The sequence below is a fragment of the Plecotus auritus genome (assembly GCF_963455305.1).
Source record: "Plecotus auritus genome assembly, chromosome: 3".
In the NCBI taxonomy this organism is placed as follows: Eukaryota; Metazoa; Chordata; class Mammalia; order Chiroptera; family Vespertilionidae; genus Plecotus; species Plecotus auritus.
The window spans coordinates 157,593,039-157,615,295 of record NC_137772.1 but is presented as its reverse complement, the minus strand read 5'-3'; the positions used below and the strand labels follow the sequence as shown (position 1 = coordinate 157,615,295).

Below are 22,257 nucleotides of genomic sequence, written 5' to 3'. Positions count from 1 at the left end.
TGCTATGATTCCTCCATTTTTTGAAGTTTCAAATTATAATAATTAGTGTTTACATTCTTGTTAAAATGTTTGAAATGAATAAAACTATTGAAATTAAAAAAAAAAGACCGTACCCTTTTATGTAATGATGTTTACTTTGAATTTATATTAGTTCACACAAACACTCCATCCATGCTTTTGTTCCGGCCCTCCGGTCCAGTTTAAGAACCCATTGTGGCCCTCGAGTCAAAAAGTTTGCCCACCCCTGGGATAGACTGTAGGCCTGTGGACTGAAGGGACCGGGTTAGATTCCGACCAAGGGCACATGCCTGGGTTGCGGGCTCCGTCCCCAGTGGGGGGCGTCAGGAGACAGCTGGTCAATGATTCTCTCTCATCATTGATGTTTCTCTCTGTCTCTCCCTTCCTCTCTGAAATCAATAAAAATACATTTTTTTTTTTAAAAAAAGTCATGAATAGAGGCTGAAGGAAGAAGGCACGAGAAGGTGGGGGTGGCGGAGCAACCGGAAGGATTGAGAGAGCAGGACGCAGCTCTCCAACAGTACCTGTCCCAAAGTACTGTTGGGTCCCTTGCGCAGCGCTCCTGGGAAGCCCATCTACAACCCCGGCGGGCCAAGCGATGCAGGACTCCAGGAGGGAAACTGAACAGAAAGGATTCTGTTCTCAGGAGTCCCGGAGCGAGGGGACGGTCCTAACGGAGAAAGTAGTGGCTCCTTCCAGGGCTGCAAGCTTCTCCACCGGTTTCCTTTGCCCCCTCCTCAGCCAGTCCCAGCCTTGGGGCAAATCGAGTTGGGGTCTACCAGCTGCGAGAAACAGTTGCTGCGAAGTCACCCAGGATTCAGACCGCTCTTACCAGTCGCAGGCCCTTGCCCCCACGCGCGTTGCCTGCACCGCAAACCCAGCCCGACCCGGCCTTATTCACTCCTAAATGCCTCCCTGCGGCACCACCCCCCCCCCCCCGCGCTCGCCGAGGGGGTAGGGGAGGAGGAGGGAGGAGGCAAGCGGCGGGGTCACGCCCCCGGCCCCAACGCGTGCCCGCCCGGAGCGTGGGAACTGTGGCAGGATCCCTCCCGGGCGCTCCAGCACCACCGCTTGCGGGGCTTCCACGCCAGTCCCGCTCCCGGCCGCCGGCTTCCCGGGAGCGCCCGCTGCTCACTCTCCCTGCTGCTGACCAATCCTCGTATGGGTTCAAGATTCCCGCCGCTTTGCTTGCGCTACTCCTTCTCCTTCTTCTTTTTAACTTTCACTCCAGTTAGGCTACATTGATCCTAAGCTTTCATCTCGGACGTCCCTCCAGAGGAATTGAACGAGGACCCAGTCACCAGCCGCTATCCCCGGCGCTCGCCGCCCGGGGCCCACCGGAGACGCCCCGGGCGTGGCGGGGCGGGGCGGGGCGGGAGGGCTGGGTCCGCGGAGGGAGCGGCTGGGCGGAGTTGCCTCGGGTTCGGGGGTGCCACCCCACCGTCTGCTCACTCCGACCCAGCCGCTCCTGCCCTAGGGGCAGCTTGCCCGGCGAGTCGCGGAGAAGCGGCAGGCAAGCGATGAAGACTGGGAGACTCCGGGCGAGAGGAGGCGGGGTGGGGGAGGCAGGGAGAGCGCGCGGGCGGAGGCTGGCAGGGGGCGCTGGAGGCAGAAGCCGCCGGTGCGCTCCTGGCGCCCGAGGGTGCAGGAGGCTCTGAGCCGCGGCAGCAGCGCGAGCCTCCGGAGCACGGGCGGCGGCGGGGCTGGAAGTGGAGGCGCTGCCGCCTCCGGGGGCGTCGCCGGCATCGGCCCCTTTGTTCTCGCGCGCTCCCTCTCGCCGCCCACTCCCCTGCTGTCGCGCGGCGGCGGCGGCGGCGGCGGCGGCTCCTCCCGCCCAAGGCGGTCGGGCTCGGCGCCGGGGGCGGGAGGGGGCGGGGGGAGCGCGTCAGCCGACGGGAGTGGGGGGCGATGGCGAAGCTCCGGGTGGCTTACGAGTACACGGAAGCCGAGGACAAGAGCATCCGGCTCGGCTTGTTTCTCATCATCTCCGGCGTCGTGTCGCTCTTCATCTTCGGCTTCTGCTGGCTCAGTCCCGCGCTGCAGGATCTGCAAGCCACGGCGGCCAACTGCACGGTGCTGTCGGTGCAGCAGCTCGGCGAGGTGTTCGAGTGCACCTTCACCTGTGGCGCCGACTGCAGGGGCACCGCGCAGTACCCCTGCGTCCAGGTCTACGTGAACAACTCCGAGTCCAACTCCAGGGCGCTGCTGCACAGCGACGAGCACCAGCTCCTGACCAACCCCAAGGTAAGGACCCCCTCGAAGGATGCCTCGCTCCCGCAGAGGTCTTGAGGTTTGGGGAGCCTCAGCGGTGGACCCCGCGCGGGCTGGGCTCGGAGTGCGCTCGCGTTGCTAGGAGGAGACCAGGCTTCCGAGGCTTTGCTGAAACCTGCGGAAAGTGCATCGGGGAGCCCGGGCCGGTCCTTTAGGTGGGTTTGTGTGCGGCGACCCGCGGTGCCCTGGGGCTTTTTTACATACTTGTGTTGCCTGGTCTCAGATTTTGAGGCCTTGGCCCAGGTCGGGTCCGACGCATACAGGATGGGCTAATGTAAGGAGCGGGAAGTTAACTTTTCCTCTGATCCGAGGCAGTCAGTGGGTAGCAGGGATCCACCTACTCTGGTCAAAGTCCGAGCTCCCAATAGCCTTGCAAGGTGGAGGAGGTATTTGAGCCCCTTGAAAGGTGTTAGAGGGCTCCTTGCCTTTTAACTCCAGCAAACATTTTAACTTGGGGTCCAAAGGAGAGCTTTTGAGAGTTGATAAATGATATAGAATCAAATGTGAAATTCTGCATAGGTCCTTTGGGTACGTACAGAGGACTCAAAGTTTTCATGAAATAGATTCCCAGAAAGATCTAGAGGGAGCCTAGTGGTTATGTGTCTAGGGACAATTGGAAGCCATTTGGAGAATGGTAAAATTTACTGAAAATAGAAAACCGTCGGTAAATGCACCAAATACTCCTTTCCTGGCCACTTTTTTCCTTCTCACAAGCAAAAAAGAAAAAACCTAGTTAGGACTCGAGGGATAGAGAGCAGGGAGAGGAAGACTCAAAAAACTGTTCCCAGTGGAGAAAAAACTTATAAAAAGCTGTGTCCTCAGTCTGTGAACTAATTGAGCTTTGTAGTACACCTGCTTCTGCAAGAAGGATTTTCCTTCTTCTTCTCTTGGTCTTTTTAAATATTCTTGTTACTTAACTATCAAAGTGAAGGTGGGTATCTTCTTTTAAAGTTACTGACGTTTTCCCTCTACGGGGGCTGTGCTTGAAGAAGATCAAGGCGGAACCAGTCCAAAAGGGGGTAAATCTTGTGTACATAGGAAAACTTCGTTAAATGTGACAAGATACAATTATATCAATCCAAAAGAAGAAAAAGTATATATCAATATTTTTTAAGTATTTAACATAAGCTTATGATTTCTGTGGGGCAAAACCCCTGGTCTTGTTTTCTAAACAGTAAATTCTTGAATTTGGGAAATTTTTACAAAGGAGTACCTTTTAAAAAATTATGACTCCTTTTAAAAAAGATGGCCCTGCTGACAAATGTATATTCATTAACCTTAAAAATGAAGATAACATATAAACAAACATGGACATACAGAATTCAGATAAGAATATAGTGTTCAAAGTCTTGAAGAAGCAATGTTTCAAAGACAAATGTAAGTTAATCTGCTTAATGCTCAGGAATTTCAAAAGAAATGTCAGGATTTTAGAAACATCACCTTTTAAAAAAGATTTAACCATTAATATAAAAAGAAAGTTACCAAGCGGTAATAGTGATTTAGAAATTATATGGTAGTGTATCATTTAGGAGGTGTTGTTAAAATTGATGAAACATTGCTAATTGGTTTAAGATAGTGGTTCAGTCACTAATAAAATACATGCACATAAATGAGCAAATGGCTAATATTTAATCAAGACATTGAAAAGTTAGAATTTACTTCAAAAAGGCTGCTTCCCAATTTTCATGCAATTTTGAAGCATCTGGCAGAAAAAGTAAATTGAGATCATTAGGACATAGATTTTTAAATCATTTGGAAATAGTCATAATGCTTTATGTAATACTACAATTTTCCCTATCTCTTTTTGTTACAAATAATCTATTTTCTTCCAGTACTAGTTCAGATCCTAGCAACAGCCATTGTTTTGAAGAAGTATCTGAACAAAATAACATGGTTTAAAGTAAAGTTATTCAAGAAATGACAGAACAGGAGGACCATCTATTTCTATTACAGAAAATAATGAACAACATCTTAGTTAATTTAGTCAAAGTTTCCTCAGCCAAATCATATATCTCTTTATCCAAATTATGATTGCTTTGTAGCATTTGTAGAACATACGTTTGTTCTTTTATACTCATCTTTCTACTTTGGGGCAATTAAATGCTCTGTTTGGAAATTCTCATAAGCAGTTAGTAATGGAAAAATTCAATGTAACTGAAATATTGTGCCAGAGTCATAAGCAGAATGTTTCCACAGTGCCCTTGTTATCAGGCAAGACCCATTGCTCATTGCCCTTGCATTTTGGCTGCTTACATCACTGTTTTTGCCTCACCTTACCACTTTATTGAAGGCCTATTTCCCACCCACTCCCTTTGTCTGCAATGTCTGGGCTCCCTATAGTGCCATGGATCCTACTCACCCCACATTCTGGTCTTCATGATCCACTACCGCAAGAAATCATGTAGGAAATCACTTCTTAGACAAAAGTGAACAAAGACTGTTCCCCTCCTTTCAATTTGTTGTCTTAATTACAGAAAAAGGCAGGGAAAGGGAAAAATATTGCAAGTATATAACTTCTTAAGCCATAGAGTACTAAAGAAGATGGTTTGAATAAATTTGACTTTTGACTAATAATTTATTTAAAATATCTTCAAGTCTTGTTCAACTTATTTATGTTTTGAATCATATTCTTATTATCTAAAGTGATCGCTGTATCCAGTCATGTAACACAGTATCAAAGTCAATTAATTATATACAGGGCAATATCTGATCTGTGAATTAATTCTATTAAAATCTAAATTTGGGATCAGCTTCCACTTGCTACTGTTCCACCGCTGCATTATTTCGTTGTGACTTGTGTGGGCCAAGGACTTTGATTCTTAACTATAACTGCACGTTAGAATCACTGGGGGAGCTTGAAAAAATTTCTCACTGGGTCTAGCCCTCAGAGATTCAGACTTGGTCTTGGATGGGCGTGGGCATTAATGTTTATTAAACAGTTCTGGAAGTGATTTTAATGTATAGACAGGGTCAAAGCTACTGGCTTATAAAATGTACTCATCTATTTTGCAAGAAAAGTAAAATAGAACCAAAAGGATTCATCATGATTAATGATTGTGTTTTTAGGTCAAAAGATATTACCGATGGTACTGAATGAATAGAGGGAGCTGGTATAAAAGGAGGGACTCAAGGAAATTCTGAAGGACAAGAAGAAAGTCATTTAAAATTATAGTTGACCCTTGAACTACATGGGTTTGAAATTCATGGGTCCACTTATACATGGATTTTTTTTTCAGTAATACAGTAAATGTATTTTTCTTCATTATGATTTTTCTTAATAACATTTTCTTTTCTCTAGCTTACTCTCTTGCAAGAATACAGTATATAATACATATAACATATGGTATCAGAAACAGTATGTGTTAATCAACTGTTAATGTTATTGCTAAGACTTCTGGTCTACTGTAGATTATTAGTAAAGTTTGGGGGAAATCAAATATTGTATACAAATTTTCGACTGTGTGGAATGTTGGTACCCTTAACCCCATGTTATTCAAGGATCAATTGTAGTGTGGAAAATTAAAATGATAATTTTAATTTTTAAAATTTTATTTTATTTTTAAAAATTGTTTGAAGTATTACAAATAGTAGTACATATGTCTCCTTTTTTTTTCCCCATTGACCTCCCCCTGGCCTCCCCTACCCCCCAGTACATGCCTTTACCTGCCCCCCCCCCAAGGGCCTTGTATCCATTGGTTATGCTTATATGCATGCGTACAAGTCCTTTGGTTGATCTCTGACAGCCCCCCCTCAACCTCCCCTGCCTTCCCGCTGTAGTTTGACAGATAATTTTAAATTGGTTAAATATAAATGAAAAAAATTTTGGCAATTCCAGACGTTTGCTTTTGGATCAACATATACATTGGATGGCAAAGAAATGGTGAATTTTTAAAACCGGCCTTCTATATGTAGAACCAAAGAAAGTGGGTGATTAGAAGCTGTATGTTTCGTTTTTGCTTTGAGGTTTTTTCTCTCTCCGATATGATATGAACATCTAGAGAAGAAAGGTTAGGGGTAAAGCTTCATGGAAAATGAAACATCTGCCACAATTTTGAGAATGAATGGAATTTTCATCTTGTGAGGAAAGGTGGCGAGGTATGAAGGAGAACATCAGGAGGAGAAAATGCCAGGAGTACAGCTGTGGAGCTCTTCCAGGATGGGGTATTTTGGGGGATCAGCAGATAGACTGGTGTGGCTGGAACTGAGGCTACAAAGAGCAGAGTTTTGGGGGTAAGGCAGGAGAGTATATTGGGATCAATAGTGAAGAAGTCCTTGACAGCCAGGATGGTCAGACACTGGAAAACCATGGTAGGAAGAATAATATTCCCCCCTCTCCCCGCCCAAAATGTCTACATCCTAATCCCCAGAACCTGTGAATATCTTATATTACACTAGAAGCCCGGTGCACGGATTTGTGCAGTGGTGGGGTCCCTCAGCCTGCAAATCTGGGACCCCTCGGGATGTCGGACTGCCAGTTTCAGCCCAGTCCTCACAGGCCAGGCCAAGGGATCCCACCAGTGCATGAATCTGTGCACTGGGCCTCTAGTATGCATATACTAGTAAGATCTTTGGTTAATCTCTTTCCACCTTCCCCCCTCAACCCTTCCCTCTGAGACTCATCAGTCTGTTCCATGCCTGTGGGTTGAGCATCTGCCCCCTGGTGGTCAGTGCACATCATAGCTGGTCAAATGGTTGAATGTTCGCTTAGGCTTTTATATATAGAGACTAGAGGCCTGGTGCACGAAATTCGTGCACCGGGGGGGGGGGGGGCATCCCCTCATCCCAGCCTGCACCCTCTCCAATCCAGGACCCCTTGGGGGATGTCCGATTGCCAGTCAGACATCGATCTCACAATCCTGGACCACTGGCTCCTACGCTCACCTGCCTGCCTGCCTGGTCGCCGCTAACTGCCCACCCTGCCGGCCGGGTTGCACCTAACTGCTCCCTCTTCCACCAGCTTGGTCACCCCTAACGGCCCCCCCCCCCCGCTGGCCTGGTTGCCCCAACTGCCTCCCTGCCGGCCTAGTCACCCCCAATCCACCCCCCCTGCTGGCCTGGTTGCCCCCAACTGCCCCCCTTTGCCAGCTTGGTTGCCCCTAACTGCCCAACCCTGCTGGCATGGTCACCCCCAACCATCCCCCGCTGGCCTGGTCACCCCCAACTGCCGCCTCTGCCGACCTGGTCACCCCACGCAGCCTGCTGTTCAGTTGTTTGGTCATCCCTCACTAACCCCCCTGCTGGCCTGGTCACCCCATGCAGCCTGCTGTTCAGTCGTTTGGTCATCCCTCACTAACTCCCCTGCTGGCCTGGTTGCCCCATGCAGCCTGTTGTTCAGTTGTTTGGTCATCCCTCACTAACCCCCCTGCTGGCCTGGTCACCCCACACAGCCTGCTTGTTCAGTCGTTTGGTCGTCCCTCACTAACCCCCCTGCCGGCCTGGTCATAGGCAGCCATCTTGTGAGGGAATGAGGGTCAATTTGCATATTACCTTTTTACTATATAGGATGGCAAAGGAGATTAATATTGCAGGTGGAGTTAAGGTTGCTAATCAGTTGACATTAAATTAAGATTATCCTGGTGGGCCCAGTATAATCACCAGATTCCTTAAATGTTCAAGAAAAGAGACATGCAATTTGAGAAAGACTCACCCAGCCATTGCTAGTTTTGAATACAGAAGGGGGCCATGAGCCAGGAATGCAGGCAGCCTTCTTTTCTAAGGAAGTAGTGGTGGTCGTGGGGGGGAGGCAAGGAAATGGATTCTCCCTTAGAGCCCCCAGAAAAGAATGCAGTCCAGCTGCTATTGATTTTAGCTCAGTGAGATCCACTTCTGAATTCTACCTCCAGTATTGTAAAATAACAAATCTGTGTTGTTTTAAGACACAATAGCAGCATATATTGAGAAAATTAAATCCTAAATCCTAGAAGTTTAATCCAACTTTTTTTTGTAATGAATATCTATAATAATCTATAATAATAAAAGCATAATATGCTAATGGACCAAATGGCCAAACAGCAGAACGACTGTCCGGACGACCTCCCAGACAAAGCTGAGGCTGCGAGGGCTGGGGAAGCCAGGGCTGCGAAGGCCTACTCTTGCATGAATTTCGTGCATCGGGCCTCTAGTCCTATCTAATAAAAGAGTAATATGCAAATTAACCATCACTCTGCTACACCCACAAGCCACGCCCACAAGCCAATCAGGAGCAAATATGCAAATAAACCCAACCAAGATGGCTACGGCCACAGAGAACAGGAGGGAGGCTTCGGTTTCCCGGCAATGGAGGAAGCCAAGCTTTTCGCCTGCCCTTGCCGGCCTAGGCCTCCACTCAAGGCTACAAAGTTTCAATGATAGAAGATACATAAACCCAAACAGAAATGGCGGCAGCCACGGAGCTGGAAACAGCAGGAGGCTAGGGTTGCCCCCGGCGATGGAGGAAGCCAAGCGTTCTGCACACCCTGGCCGGCCCAGGCCTCCGCTTAAGGCTACAAAGTTTCAATTATAGAAGATACATAAATCCCAACAGAAATGGCTGCCGCCATGGAGCAAGCAGAAGGCTTGGCTCCGCTCCAGGATACAAAGTTTCAATTATAGAAGATAAATAAATCCCAGATACCAGGGCCTCTGCTTGGGTTGCCAGGGGGCGTGGCCGGCCTGCAAACCACCACAGGCCCCTCACCCAGGCCGCCCCATGCCCCAAGGGAACCCCCACCCTGATCCAGGACACCCTTCAGGGCAAACCAGCTGGCCCCCACCTGTGCACCAGGCCTCTATCCTATCTAATAGAAGAATAATATGCAGATTGACCATCACTCCAACACACAAGATGGCTGCCCCCATGTGGTCAAAGATCCTGCCCCCATGTGGACACAAGATGGCCACCACAAGATGGCCAGCCAGGGAGGGCAGTTGGGGGGACCAGGCCTGCAAGGGAAGGCAGTTAGGGGTGACCATGCCGGCAGAGGAGGGAAGTTGGGGGCAACCAGGCCTGCAGGGAAAGGCAGTTGGGGGGGACCCAAGCCTGCAGGGGAGAGCAGTTGGGGGGGACAAGGCCTGCAGGGGAGGGCAGTTAGGGGTGACCAGGCCTGCAGGGGAGGGCAGTTAGGGGAAAACAGGCTGGCAGGGGAACAGTTAGGCATCAATCAGGCTGTCAGGGGAGTGGTTAGGGGGTGATCAGGCTGGCAGGCAGAAGCGGTTAGGGGCAATAAGGAAGGCAGGAAGGCGAGCAGTTGGGAGCCAGCAGTCCTGGATTGTGAGAGGGATGTCCGACTGCCCGTTTAACGGGCAGTCGGCCATCCCTTGAGGGGTCCCAGATTGGAGAGGGTGCAGGCTAGGCTGAGGGACACACACACCCATGCACGAATTTCATGCACCGGGCCTCTAGTGTTTATATAATTGTTTATATCAGGACAACATTATTTTAAAATAGTTCTTGAGAACAGAAAAATAGACAATAATACTGCTTAGTGAAAGCTAAATCTTTGATTCTATCATAATTACCTTATGTTTTCTCCATTTCAAGGATAAAAATGTCAACCAAATTCACCTTTTCTCTCTAAAACCTTCTTCTACTCTGGAATCTTTTGTTTCTATCCATGAGATCATGATTCACTGATATTAATACTTTTTAAAATTTTCACTGTCCTCGTCAAGGCCATTATTGTTTGCTTCAATCATTACTATACTAGTGGCCCGGTGCACGAAATTTGTGAATGGGGGGGTCCCTCAGCCCAGCTTGCACCCTCTCCAATTGGGGACATCCCTCTTGCAATCTGGGACCGCTAGCTCCTAACCCAGCCATGGGCAAACTACGGCCCGCGGGCCGGATCCGGCCCGTTCGGCTATTCTATCCAGCCCGTGGAGCCGAAAGAGTGGAGGGTTCTCTTGCTCTCCCCTCGGCTCCTTTACTTTGAATTTATATTAGTTCACACAAACACTCCATCCATGCTTTTGTTCCGGCCCTCCGGTCCAGTTTAATAACCCATTGTGGCCCTCGAGTCAAAAAGTTTGCCCACCCCTGTCCTAACCGCTCACCTGCCTGCCTCTGCCTGCCTAATTGCCCTAACTGCCTCTGCCTGCCTGCCTGATTGCCCCTAACTCCTCTGTCTGCCTGCCTGGTCACCCCTAATCTCTCTATCTGCTTGCCTGATTGCCCCTAACTGCCTCTGCCTTCCTGCCTGATTGCCCCTAACTGCCCTCCCCTGCCAGCCTGGTTACCCCCAACTGCCCTCCCCTGCTGGCCTGATCTCGCCCCCAACTGCCCTCCCCTGCCGGTCTGATCGCCCCTAACTGCCTCTGCCTCAGCCCCCACCACCATGGCTTTGTCCAGAAGGAAGTCTGATGTCCAGAAGATGGTTGGTTGACCCGGTCTAATTAGCATATTACCCTTTTATTAGTATAGATAGATTATATAGGATAGGATTGCTTAAATGGGGGGGGGGAGGGCACTTTTTCAGCAGGAGGAGATGCTCTTGGCAGACAAAAATACATAATCCCTATATCTGGACTGATAGCCAGCCATATGCACTATACTGCCAAACCAGTCATTAAAAAATTGAACCACTTTCCTACACCTTACACCAAACAGCTGTTGCCTTTAAAACCCCTCCTCAGCCCCCATCTTAGGTTCTGCCTTCTCAGTGCACCCAGATTTGGTTCTGACTGGTTGGTTTCTATGCCAGTCAGCATCAAAAGCTCTGCCTCCTGGGAAGCCATTGGTGCCTCGTAGTTCACCTAGATTTGATTCTGATTGGTCTGTTTCTATGCCAGTCAGCGTCTCCGGGCCTATCTCCGGGCCTGATCAGAGAGACAGAGCTGATCAGCAGCCAACCCAGGCTGCTGCGAGCAGGCTGAACTGCTGATCCCTCAGAGAGAGAGAGAGGCACAGCTGCTGGTGAGGCCCGGAGAGAGAGAGAGAGAGAGAGAGAGAGAGAGAGAGAGAGAGAGATGGGCAAGGGCTGATCTGCAGCTGCCACAGCGGCTGCGGATCAGACTCTGCTTCTCTCTCCAGGTCTCACCAGCAGCCATGGCAGCTGTTGATCAGCCCCACCTCTCTCTCTCTCTGAGAGGTCAGCAGTTCAGCCCACTCACCGGTCCCTGCCCACCCGAGCCTGCTGGTGCGCAGCCTGGCGTTCAGTCATCCCTTCAGTTGTTTTGGACGTTACAGACCCTGGCCCTTTATATATTTAGATCTTTTCACTGATCTGCTGGGACTGACCAGCAGACGCTGAGTGACGGATGAACGATTACTCTAACACATGTTTCTGTGAAAGATAGGGCCAAGGGACTGCTTGGCTATAGGAACCAAACAGCCCCATTCACTTGCTTCTTTAGGCTTTTATTGTAGCAACAGCTTGAACTAAAATAAACCTCTAGGTACAATCAGCAGGGTAAGTATCCTTGAGAAAGCACATGCTTCCACAAGGCCGTGTCTGAAGACTAAACATTGAGATTCTAGTAAAACACCCAGGGGCTCGGACTTGTTTGGAAAAGTCAAGGCAGGGGCTGCTGCCTTCAGCAAAGTCGTCCCAAAGGCCCTTGACCTTTCAGAGAATCCTCCTTACAGACTTTCCAACCAAGTCCTATGCTTCCCCCCCTCTTCCCCTTTTTGTTTTGCTGGCTGCAGAAGTCAAAGGGAGGCGGTGCACTTTCTGCTTTGGAAGGTCGGGGTCCACGAAGCGTGTTCACTGCTAGAGTTCTGATTTTGTAGACTAAGAAAAACCAAGAGGATTACAATGACAGCAATGATTAGTCTGATCAGGTACCAAGTGATTCAAGGAAACCATGTGGCGGGGTCTATCCACTCCAAATGCTTCTTTACCGTATTCCAAGCAGTAGTCTGTTTTTCATGTTCATTGATAGCAAGTAAGGACTCTCTAATTTGCCTTTCCAACATGTTTACTTCTTCAGTAAGGTTATCATGAAAGACTCCCCATAGATGCTTTTTAACATCAATCCACTGCTGGTGACTATTGTTCCATTTTAAAGGGGTGACACATATGTGCTTATGCTCCCAATCGCAATTTAGCACTTGCCTGTATGCTGTGGCGTCCTGTCTTTCCCCCAGATATTCAGTGGCTGCCTCTATTGCCTGTAGTCTAGCTAATATTTTTTTTTTATCTATGTGCTGTTGTATAGTGAATTCCCTAGTTACACTATAGGCCATATTGTCTACAAATGTGGCAGTCTGCACAGACTCAGAAAGGGCCGCCACGGCAACGCTGGTGACAGTAAGAATAACAGCAGCCGAGATGATGGCTGCAATGAGCGTTCCAAAAATCTTTTGGGCCGTAATTGGCTCAGTGCTCTTTCTAAGACTTCGATAGCTGATGAGCCTTGCCATTTCTGGTGAGATCAACAGATATTAGGATTTCTGCTTATCTCCTAAGTACCATAATAGCGTTGATGTTCAATGAAGTAATATTCTGGGTGGTAATACAAGGATGCAAAATAAGTTCCTTCTCTAACCTGTACTAGAAAAGATGAACTATGGTTTATTAGTAGGTTGGGGCCCATAACAAAGATATAGGGTTGGGGGGTGTACATCAGGCTACTGTCAGTGAGATTATTAGTAAAAAAGTTACACTATAGTGGCCACAGGAGTTGTGGTAGTCACTGTGCCATGCCATGATAGGGTCTAACCCGATGAGCTGGAATCCACAGTGGCCCTGTAGGGTAGAAACACACGCATATCCCCTCCCCCAAGTTAATAATTCATTGGGTCCCATCTAGTCATTAGTGTCCACATCTCACTACAAGACCTGTGGTTTCTGAGCTGGTGCTAAAGAAGTAAAGTGACGCCCTACGGGGGATAAAAAACGATCATTCAAATTCAAAAAATTAAGGGTAAAGAGTGCTTTAGATAGCATCATAGCTGGGTCCTTGCGTCCCATATTCCCCCTTTTTTGTTTTACTAGCATGCTCTTTAATGTAAATGGGCACGTTCAACAATGGCCTGCCCTTGTGGACGGTGAGGGATTCCTGTGGAATGCTGGTTGGACCAAGTCCTGGAAAAGGTGGCAAAGGCATGGCTGTTACAAATGAATGAGTACTCAACAACTGTCAGTTTTTATCGTGGCTAATATAGCTATTATTGAAAATAGGTCTTACTGAATTCATGCAAAGAAACGTATCGCTACTTATTAAGAATTGCTAAATTTTGGAGGGACAGGTAGGGAGAGAAATATATAATTTACCAAATTGCTTTAAAAATGCTTCCTTATATACAGAAAGTTTAAGAATTAGCAATACTTTTAACAAAAGTTATAAAAACTATATAATTATTTTCTATTTATTTAGCTCTATAATAAAATTATTGTTTCTTCTGCTTTTTCCTGCTAGTATTTCTATACATTCAGATACTTCATAGAGTAATGTAAATGACATGGAATCTTCTCCTTTCTGCAAAACACAATATTCCAGAATAACAATTTGAGCTATAAATGAAAGTATAATATAGTTGTTATTATTTGACAAAGCTTCCTATGTACCTTAAGTAGGAAATTTTCCTTCATGAGAGAGAAAACAAACACTTGAGGCATTCTGGAGCCTTTCAGAATGATCTAAAGCCAATTCTAGGTCAAGGAAAAGTTTCTTAAAATTCAAACCCTGGGAAGGTAGTCAAATACATTAGACTAAAATATTATGTATTATTAAACAATATTAACTAACTTATTTATTGTATTTTATTGATTTTTCACAGAGAGGAAAGGAGAGAGATAGAGAGGTAGAAACATCAATGTGAGAGAAACATCGATCAGCTGCCTCCTGCATACTCCCTACTGGGTATGTGCCCGCAACCAAGGTACATGCCCTTGACCGGAATCGAACCTGGGACCCTTGAGTCCACAGGCCGACGCTCTGTCCACTGAGCCAAACCAGTTAGGGCTTAACTAACTTATTTATTTAAAGTAATAAAGTTCCCGAATAATGTAATGTAATTATTTTAATTTATATCTAGTCTATCTCTTCTTCCAAACAAGTGGTTGTTCTGAAAGTGTGGTCATTGGACCAGTAGCATCTGTGAATTTGTTAGAAATACACAGTCTCAAGTCCCATCTTAGACCCACTATATTAGAAATCCACTCCAATTTCTGATTTAGAAGTTCTGTGTTGGAATTCAAGAATATAAACAGTAGAAGTATATAACTACCAAGCTAATGCATGAGAGAAATGAAATAAGATAAAGCAGACAGTCCAAAAGAAAGCAAGAAAAGAGAAAAAAATGAATGTAAACAGGTAGAACAAATAAAAAATACTGATAAGTGAGATTTAAACCCAAATTTCTAAAGTAGTTATATTAAATGTAAATGGACTAACTCTTCCATGTAAAAGACTGACATCGCAGACTGGAAAAAAACAAACAGACAAATCACAATATATGTTGTTTTCAAGAGTTACACATAAATCGTAAGGTTACATGAGGTTGAAAGTTAAAAGATGAGAAAATACATACCATACAAATGTTACTCAAAAAATACACAAAAAAAGAAAGAAAAGGTGAAGTACCTGTATTACAAGAAACAGACTTGGAGGTAAAAAATGTGTTACTCAAGATAAAACAGGTTGTTTCATAATTATAAAAAAGTTAATTCAACAGAATATAACAACTCTATATTGGGATATAAAAGTATAACCTCAAAATACATAAAAACAAATTAAAGCAACTCAAAGGAGAAATATATGTATATCATGATAATGAGAGTCTTGAACACACTTCTATTTGAGACTGATAGCAATACATATCTAACAGATTTGAATAGCGTATGTAACAACTGACCCAATTGAGATATATATATAATAGTGTAACCAGTAGCAGCAGGGTGCACATTATTTCAAGTGCTCAAGTAATATTTATAAAAACTGATCATATTCTGAGCCATAAAGCAAGCCTTGAAAAATTTCAAAGGAGTGAAAGAATAAAGATTATATCCTCAGTGAAATTAAAATAGAAATTATTAAATTTTACTGAAAGGCAAGATACAGGAAATTCATCAGGGAAAGAATTATGACTAAATGGCGATTGAACAATTAGCTCTACATAAAAAAAGATATAAAATTTGATATTTACAAATAAAATTTGATACTTTACACTCAACAATAAATTCCAAATGGAATAAAACTTAAATATGAAAAGAAAACTATAAAATTTTTAGGAGATAGCATATCTTTATGACATAGGCTTAAGAAATATTTTCTTAACGAGGCCTAAAAGAACAAATCATAATAGGAAAAAGATTGATACATTTGAGCATATTAAAGTAACAATTTCTATATGACTGAAATTATTGTAAACAAAGTTAAAATGAAAGCTACAGACTAATACAAGGTAATGGCAAAATAAGTAATCAACAAAGGATTATCCAGTATCTATGAAAATGTCTAGAATCATTAAGAAAATGACATATGGCCCTGACCTGTTTGGCTCAGTGGATAGAGCGTCAGCCTGCGGACTGAAAGGTCCCCAGGTTCGATTCTGGTCAAGAGCATGTACCTTGGTTGCGGGCACATCCCCAGTGGGAGGTATGCAGGAGGCAGCTGATCGATGTTTCTAACTCTCTGTCCCTCTCCCTTCCTGTCTGTAAAAAATCAATAAAATATATTTTAAAAAAAGAAAAAGAAAATGACATATGATATAATGGGAAAATGAGCAACAGATGTGTTGTGTAATTCATGAAATAAACTTAAATAGTCAATAAATGTGAAAAGATGCTCAATTCTAACAATCTTAGGGAATTTAAGTGACAATGATAGAATACCATTTCACAACCATGAGATTGGCAAAACTTAGTATGTTTCATAAAATGAAGTATTGGTGAGGATTCAAGAAAATGATAAGTCTTACCATTGCTGGAAAATTGATTCAACCCCTTAGGAAAATAATCAGACATACTAAGTGTAACTGAAGCTGTGTGTACTTGACAACTCAATAATTTCATTTTAACGTGTTTACCCCCCCCCCAAAAAAAAACACACCACGTTTCTAATACACATACAAAGAAATATATATGAGAATTTTCATTGCAGAATTATTTGTAGTAGTGAAAAGTAATTCTAATAGAATTAATTAGAATATTGGATGGGATACTTTAACAGGAACGTAATAATAGTATTAGACCTATACAAAGCTGGTACTAGTTTTTGTATTTTTTTCTTTTATGAATGTCTGAGCTTGTAGGCAGTTCATGGAGCTGTGCCATTATGATTAAGAAGGTCATCTGAAAGCTCCTACTATCTTGTTGTTTTACCATTCCTTAACATGTTTTACCTAACTTGGTCATGTCTGTCTTTTAAGCATTGGAGGGAGGGGGAAAGAAACATACCGGGCAAGCAGCGTTCTTTAAAACAATTTAGAGGCCATTCATTTATAATACTTTCCCTTTAACATGTACATTTTTTAGTACATTCACAAAGTTACACAACCACCATTACTGTCTGATTCCAGAATATTTATCTCAGTACATGCAGAAAAATATTTGAGAAAGTTCTTTCATGACTTAAAAAAATCATTATACCAGGAATAGAAGGGAACTTCCTCAAACTGATACAGGACAACTATGAAAAAGGAGCAAAACAAAGATATCTGCTCTTACCACTCCTATTCAATATTGTACTGGAGGTTCTAACAGGGGCAATTAGGCAAGAAAAAGAAAGAAAAGAGCAAAATTGCCCGGGAAGAAATAAAACTATTTTTATTCACAAATTACATGATCTTATATATAGAAACTTCTAAATAATTCACACAGACACCCCCCAAGAAACCCCACAGAGCTATTAGACCTAATACATTCAGCAAGATTGCAGAATACAAGATCAACATTAAAAAGTATTGTATTTTTTTTAAATATATTTTTATTCATTTCAGAGAGGAAGGGAGAGAAAGATAGAAACATCAATAATGAGAGAGAATCATTGATCGTCTGCCTCCTGCATGCACCCTCCCCCCCCCCCCCCCCCCCCCCCCCGCCTCACTGGGGATCCAGCCTGCAACCCAGGCATGTGCCCTGACTGGGAATTGAACTGTGACCTCCTGGTTCATAGGATGAGGCTCAACCATTGAGCCATGCTGGCCGGGCAAAAAAGTATTGTAATTTTATACACTAGCAATGAACAATCCAAAACTTACGTTAAGAACACAATTTTATTTACCATAGAATCAAAAAAATAAAATACATTAAAAAATGGGCAAAGGACTTAAGTAGACACTTCTCCAAAGAGGATATACAGATAGCCAAGAGACATGAAAAAATGCTCGCTGTTACTAATCATGAGAGAGATGAAAATTAAAATGACAGTGAGGTATCACCTAACCTGTCAGAATGGCTACCATCAACAAATAAACAAACGACAAGTGCTGGCGAGGATGTGGAGAAAAGGGAACCCTAGTGCACTACTGGTGGGAATGCAGACTGGTGCAGCCATTATGGAAAACAGTATGGAGTTTCCTCAAAAAATTAAAAATGGAACTGCCATTTGACCCACTTCTAGGAATACATCCTAAGAATCCTAAAACACCAATCAGAAAGAATATGCCAGTATGCAACCCTATGTTCATAGCAGCACTATTTTTTTTTTATTGTTTGAAGTATTACAAATAGTAATACATATGTCTCCTTTTTTTTTTTTTCCCCCATTGACCTCCCCGCCCCCCGGCCTCTCCTACCCCTGAGCACTATTTACAATAGATAAAATGTGGAAACAGCCCAAGTGCCCATCAGCAGATGAGTGGATAAAAAGGCTGTGGTACATTCTACACAATGGAATACTATGCCGCTATAAAAAAGAAGGAACTTTTACCATTTGCAATAGCATGGATGGAACTGGAGAGCATCATGCTAAGTGAAATAAGCCAGTCGGAGAAAGATAAATATCACATGATCTCACTCATATGTGGAATATAATGATCAACATAATTTGATGAACAAGAATAGATCCAGAGACAATTTGGCGGGGGTGGGGGGGACATTAGAGAGCAACCAAAGGACTTCTATGCATGCATATTAGCATAACCAATGGACATAGACACTGGGGCGGTGAGGTCTTGCCTGGGGTGGGAATGACTGGGGGGGTGCGTCAATTGGGGAAAAAGAAGACATGTAAAACTTTAGACAATAATAATAATAAAAAAGCTGTGGTACATTTACAACATAGAATTCTATGCAGCTGTAAAAAAGAAGGATCTCTTACCCTTTGAGACAGCATGGAGGGCCCTGGAGAGTATTATGCTAAGTAAAATAAGCTAGTCAGAGAAATACAAGTATCACATGATCTCACTCATATGTGGAATCTAATGAACAAAATAGATCCAGAGACATTGAGTCATGGAACAGATTGACTAATCTCAGAGGGAAGCGGCGGGGGGCAGGGGGGCCGGTCCAGAGAGGGGAAGAGATTAAGCAAAGAACTTGTATGCATGACCCATGGACACAGACAATAGTGCCGTGAAGGCCTGTGGCGGCGGGGTGGAGAGGGTCAATGGGGAATAAAAAAAGGGACATCTGTAATAATTTCAACAATAAAGATAAAATTTAGAAAGAAAATAACAAAATAAAATAAAATACTTAGGAATACATTTCACAAAATTAACCAGAGTATGACTTGAAACCTGAAAACTACAAAACACTTTTGAAAGAAATGTTAAAAACCTAAATAAATGAAAAGATATTCTTTGTGGATTGGAAGATACTAATTGTAAATGCCAATACTACCCAAATGGATATACAGATTCCTTATAATTTCTATAAAAAACTCAGATAGATTTTTTTGCAGAAATTTACAAGCTGATCCTAAAATTTATATGGAAATGCAAAGGACCCACAATAGCCAAAACTATCTTGGAAAAAGAAAAGAATTGGAAGACTTATACTTTCAATTTTAAAACTTGCTAGAAAGCTACAATAATGAAGACTGAGAGGTACTGGCATAAGGAATGGAATTGAGAGCCCAGAAATAAACAAATACATTTATGGGTAATTGGTTTTTGACAAGGGTGTCAGAGCTGGGCAAGCACAGTTTTTTCAACCTATAATGCTTGAAAAACTGTATATCCAAATGTGAAGAGTGACATTGAACTTCTACCTCAAACTATATACAAAAGTTAACTCAATATGGATTAGAGACACAAATGTAAGAGCTAAAACTATAAAGCTCTTAGAATAAATACATATGTAAATCCTTATACCTTAGAATTAGACAAGTTTTTAAACTATGGCATGCAAAACACAAGCAAACCAAGAGAAAATAGATCATTGGACTTAAAATTTAAAACATTTATGCTTCAAAGGACACCATCAAGAAAGCGAAAAAGCCCTGGCTGCTATGGTTCAGTTGGTTGAGTGTCTTCCTGTGGCCAAAATGTCGCCAGTGGGGGCACACGCTCAGGTTTTGAGTAGATTGATGTTCCTCTCTCCCTCTCCTTTGCTCTCTCTCTCTAAAATCAATTTTTAAAAAAACATTAAAAAAAAGTAAAGTGGAAAGACAACCACAGAATGACAGAAAGTATTTTCAAATATAACAAACTTTTACAACTCAACAGCAATAACAAAAAATTCAAATGACCCAATTCAGAAATAAACAAAGATGGCAATTGATATTTTTCTGAAGAGGGCATATCAGTGGCCAATAAGCACATGAAAATATATTCAAAGTGATTAGTCATTAGGGAAATGCAATTCAAAACTGCAATAATATACCACTAGAATGACTAGAAGAAGAAAAAAGACAGTAACAAGTGTTGGTGAGAGTGTGGAGAAACTGAACCCACATACATTGCTGGTAAAAAATGTAAAAGATGCAACCACTTTGGAGAACAATTGGCAGTTCCTTAAAAAGTTGAATGTAGAGTTACTATGTGGCCCAACAATTCCATTGTTAGGTATATACTTGAGAGAAATTGAAACACATGCGCACATAAAAACTCGTACACGACTATTCATAGCAGCATCATTCATAATAGCCAAAAAGTAGAAACAACTCAAATGTCCACCAACTGATGAATGGATATATAAAGACTATATCGGTACAAGGAATATTATTTGACTAGAAGGAATGAAATATGGATATATGCTACCACATATATTTTTAAAAACATTAAAATTGAAAGAAAAATGACAAATTTAGAATATTTAGTGCAAATATTATTGCACCACGGTAGAGAAATGATTCAAAATGTAACATGTGAAGAAATCTTAGCAAAAAATAATCATCTCTTCAGAAGAACACTAGGTGTGATGTTTAATTTTATGTGCCAACTTGACTGGGCTAAAGGGTGCCCAGACAACTGGTAAAACATTATTTCTGGGTGTGTCTGTTAGGCTGTTTCTGGAAGAGATTAGCTTTGCATCGGTAGACTCAGTAAAGAAGATCCCCCCTCACCAATGTGAGTGGGCATTGTCCAATCTGTTGAGGACCTGAATAGAACCAGAAGACAGAGGAAGGGCAGATTTGCTCTCTGAGTTGGGGCATGACATTGGCACTCCTGGTTCTTGGGCCTTTGGAGTTGGACTGGGTTTACATCATTGGCTCCCTGGTTCTCAGGCCTTCAGGCTCAGACACTCAGCTTTCCTGGGCTTCCATCTTGCAGAGAGCAGATCATGAGACTTCTTAGCCTCTCTATTGCCTGAGCCAGTTCCTCATAATAAATCTCTTTCTACAGGTCTATTTATATCCTGTTGGTTCTGTTTCTCTGGAGAACCCTAACTAGGCAAAAGCATGAACAGGCAGTTCAATGAAAGAATTACAACTAACTAAGCACATGAAAAATATGAATAATCTCACTAATACCCAAAGAAATATTAATCAATACAATATTGAGATACTTTCCCTGCCTATCAGTTGACAGTTATTACATTGGTAAGGACCTGAGGTCATGGACAGTCTCATGCACTGCTGGTGGGAGCATATTGTCAGGGAGCAATTGGAAATACATACCAAAATCCTGAAAAATACACATATTATTTTCCTAGGGCTGCTGTAACCAAGTACCATAAACTGGGTGGCTTAAAGCAACAGAAATTTGTTCTTTTACAGTTCTGAAGGATAAAAGTCTAAAAGCAACATGCCAAAGTGGCCATTCTTCCCCTGAAGGCTCTAGAAAAAAAATCCTTGCCTCTTCTAGCTAATGGTGGTTGCGTGCAATCCTTGGCATTCCTGGGCTTGGAGCTGCATCACTCCAATTTCTGTCTCCTTCACATGACCGTCTTCCGACTGTGTCTTTGTATCTCCCTCTTCTATCTCTTATAAAGACAGCAGTCATTGGATTTAGGGTCTACCCAAATTTATGATCTCAACGAATCATATCTACAAAGACCCTATTTTCAAATGAGGTCACATTCTGAAGTTCTGAGTAGACATGAATTTGGGGGAAGACATCATTCATCCTGGTACAATATGCATACTCTTCAACACAGTAAATCTTTTTTTGGCAGTATATCATAGGAAAAAATGATGGAATTGTTGAAAGAAGTAGCTATGAATGTATTACTTGCAGTACCATTAAAAACTGCAAAACATCTGAAACAACCTAAATTCCAGTAAAATGGTACTGTTTGAAGGAATTGATACCGACATACACTTATATGATGAAATACTGTGTTAAATTATATTGTTGATATGTATATTTTTTACAAAAAGGATGTTTCCCTTGTATTATGACAAAAAAGTAGGTTACAAAACAGTATGATTCCATATTTGAAAAAGAAAAGTGCTTATGTGTTTATTACGTATATACATACACACCAGTAATTTTTAAAATTAACTTTATTGGAGTGGTAGTGGTCAGTAATATTATGTAGGTGTCAATTGTACAATTTATGATATGTCACCTGTATATTGTATTGTTTTGCCCACCACCCAAAGTCAAGTCTTCCATTAGCATATATTTGACCCCTTTACCCTTTACTACTCTCACCCTCGTCCCTCTCGTGACCACGGTACTGTTTGTTGTCTGTGTCTATGAGTGTTTGTTTGCTTTCC

The 22,257-nt window shown here is 43.1% G+C and overlaps 1 protein-coding gene across 1 annotated transcript in view; it reads left to right on the top strand.

Moving 5' to 3' along the window:
* Nucleotides 1-1,601: 1,601 nt before the first annotated feature.
* KCNMB4 (potassium calcium-activated channel subfamily M regulatory beta subunit 4) overlaps nucleotides 1,602-22,257 on the top strand; it is a 67,947-nt gene continuing 47,291 nt past the window's right edge. Inside the window, exon 1 of the mRNA XM_080662794.1 lies at nucleotides 1,602-2,262. Coding sequence (XP_080518920.1) covers nucleotides 1,927-2,262 — 336 coding nt within the window. The 5' untranslated portion in view covers nucleotides 1,602-1,926. The remainder of the gene's footprint in view (nucleotides 2,263-22,257) is intronic.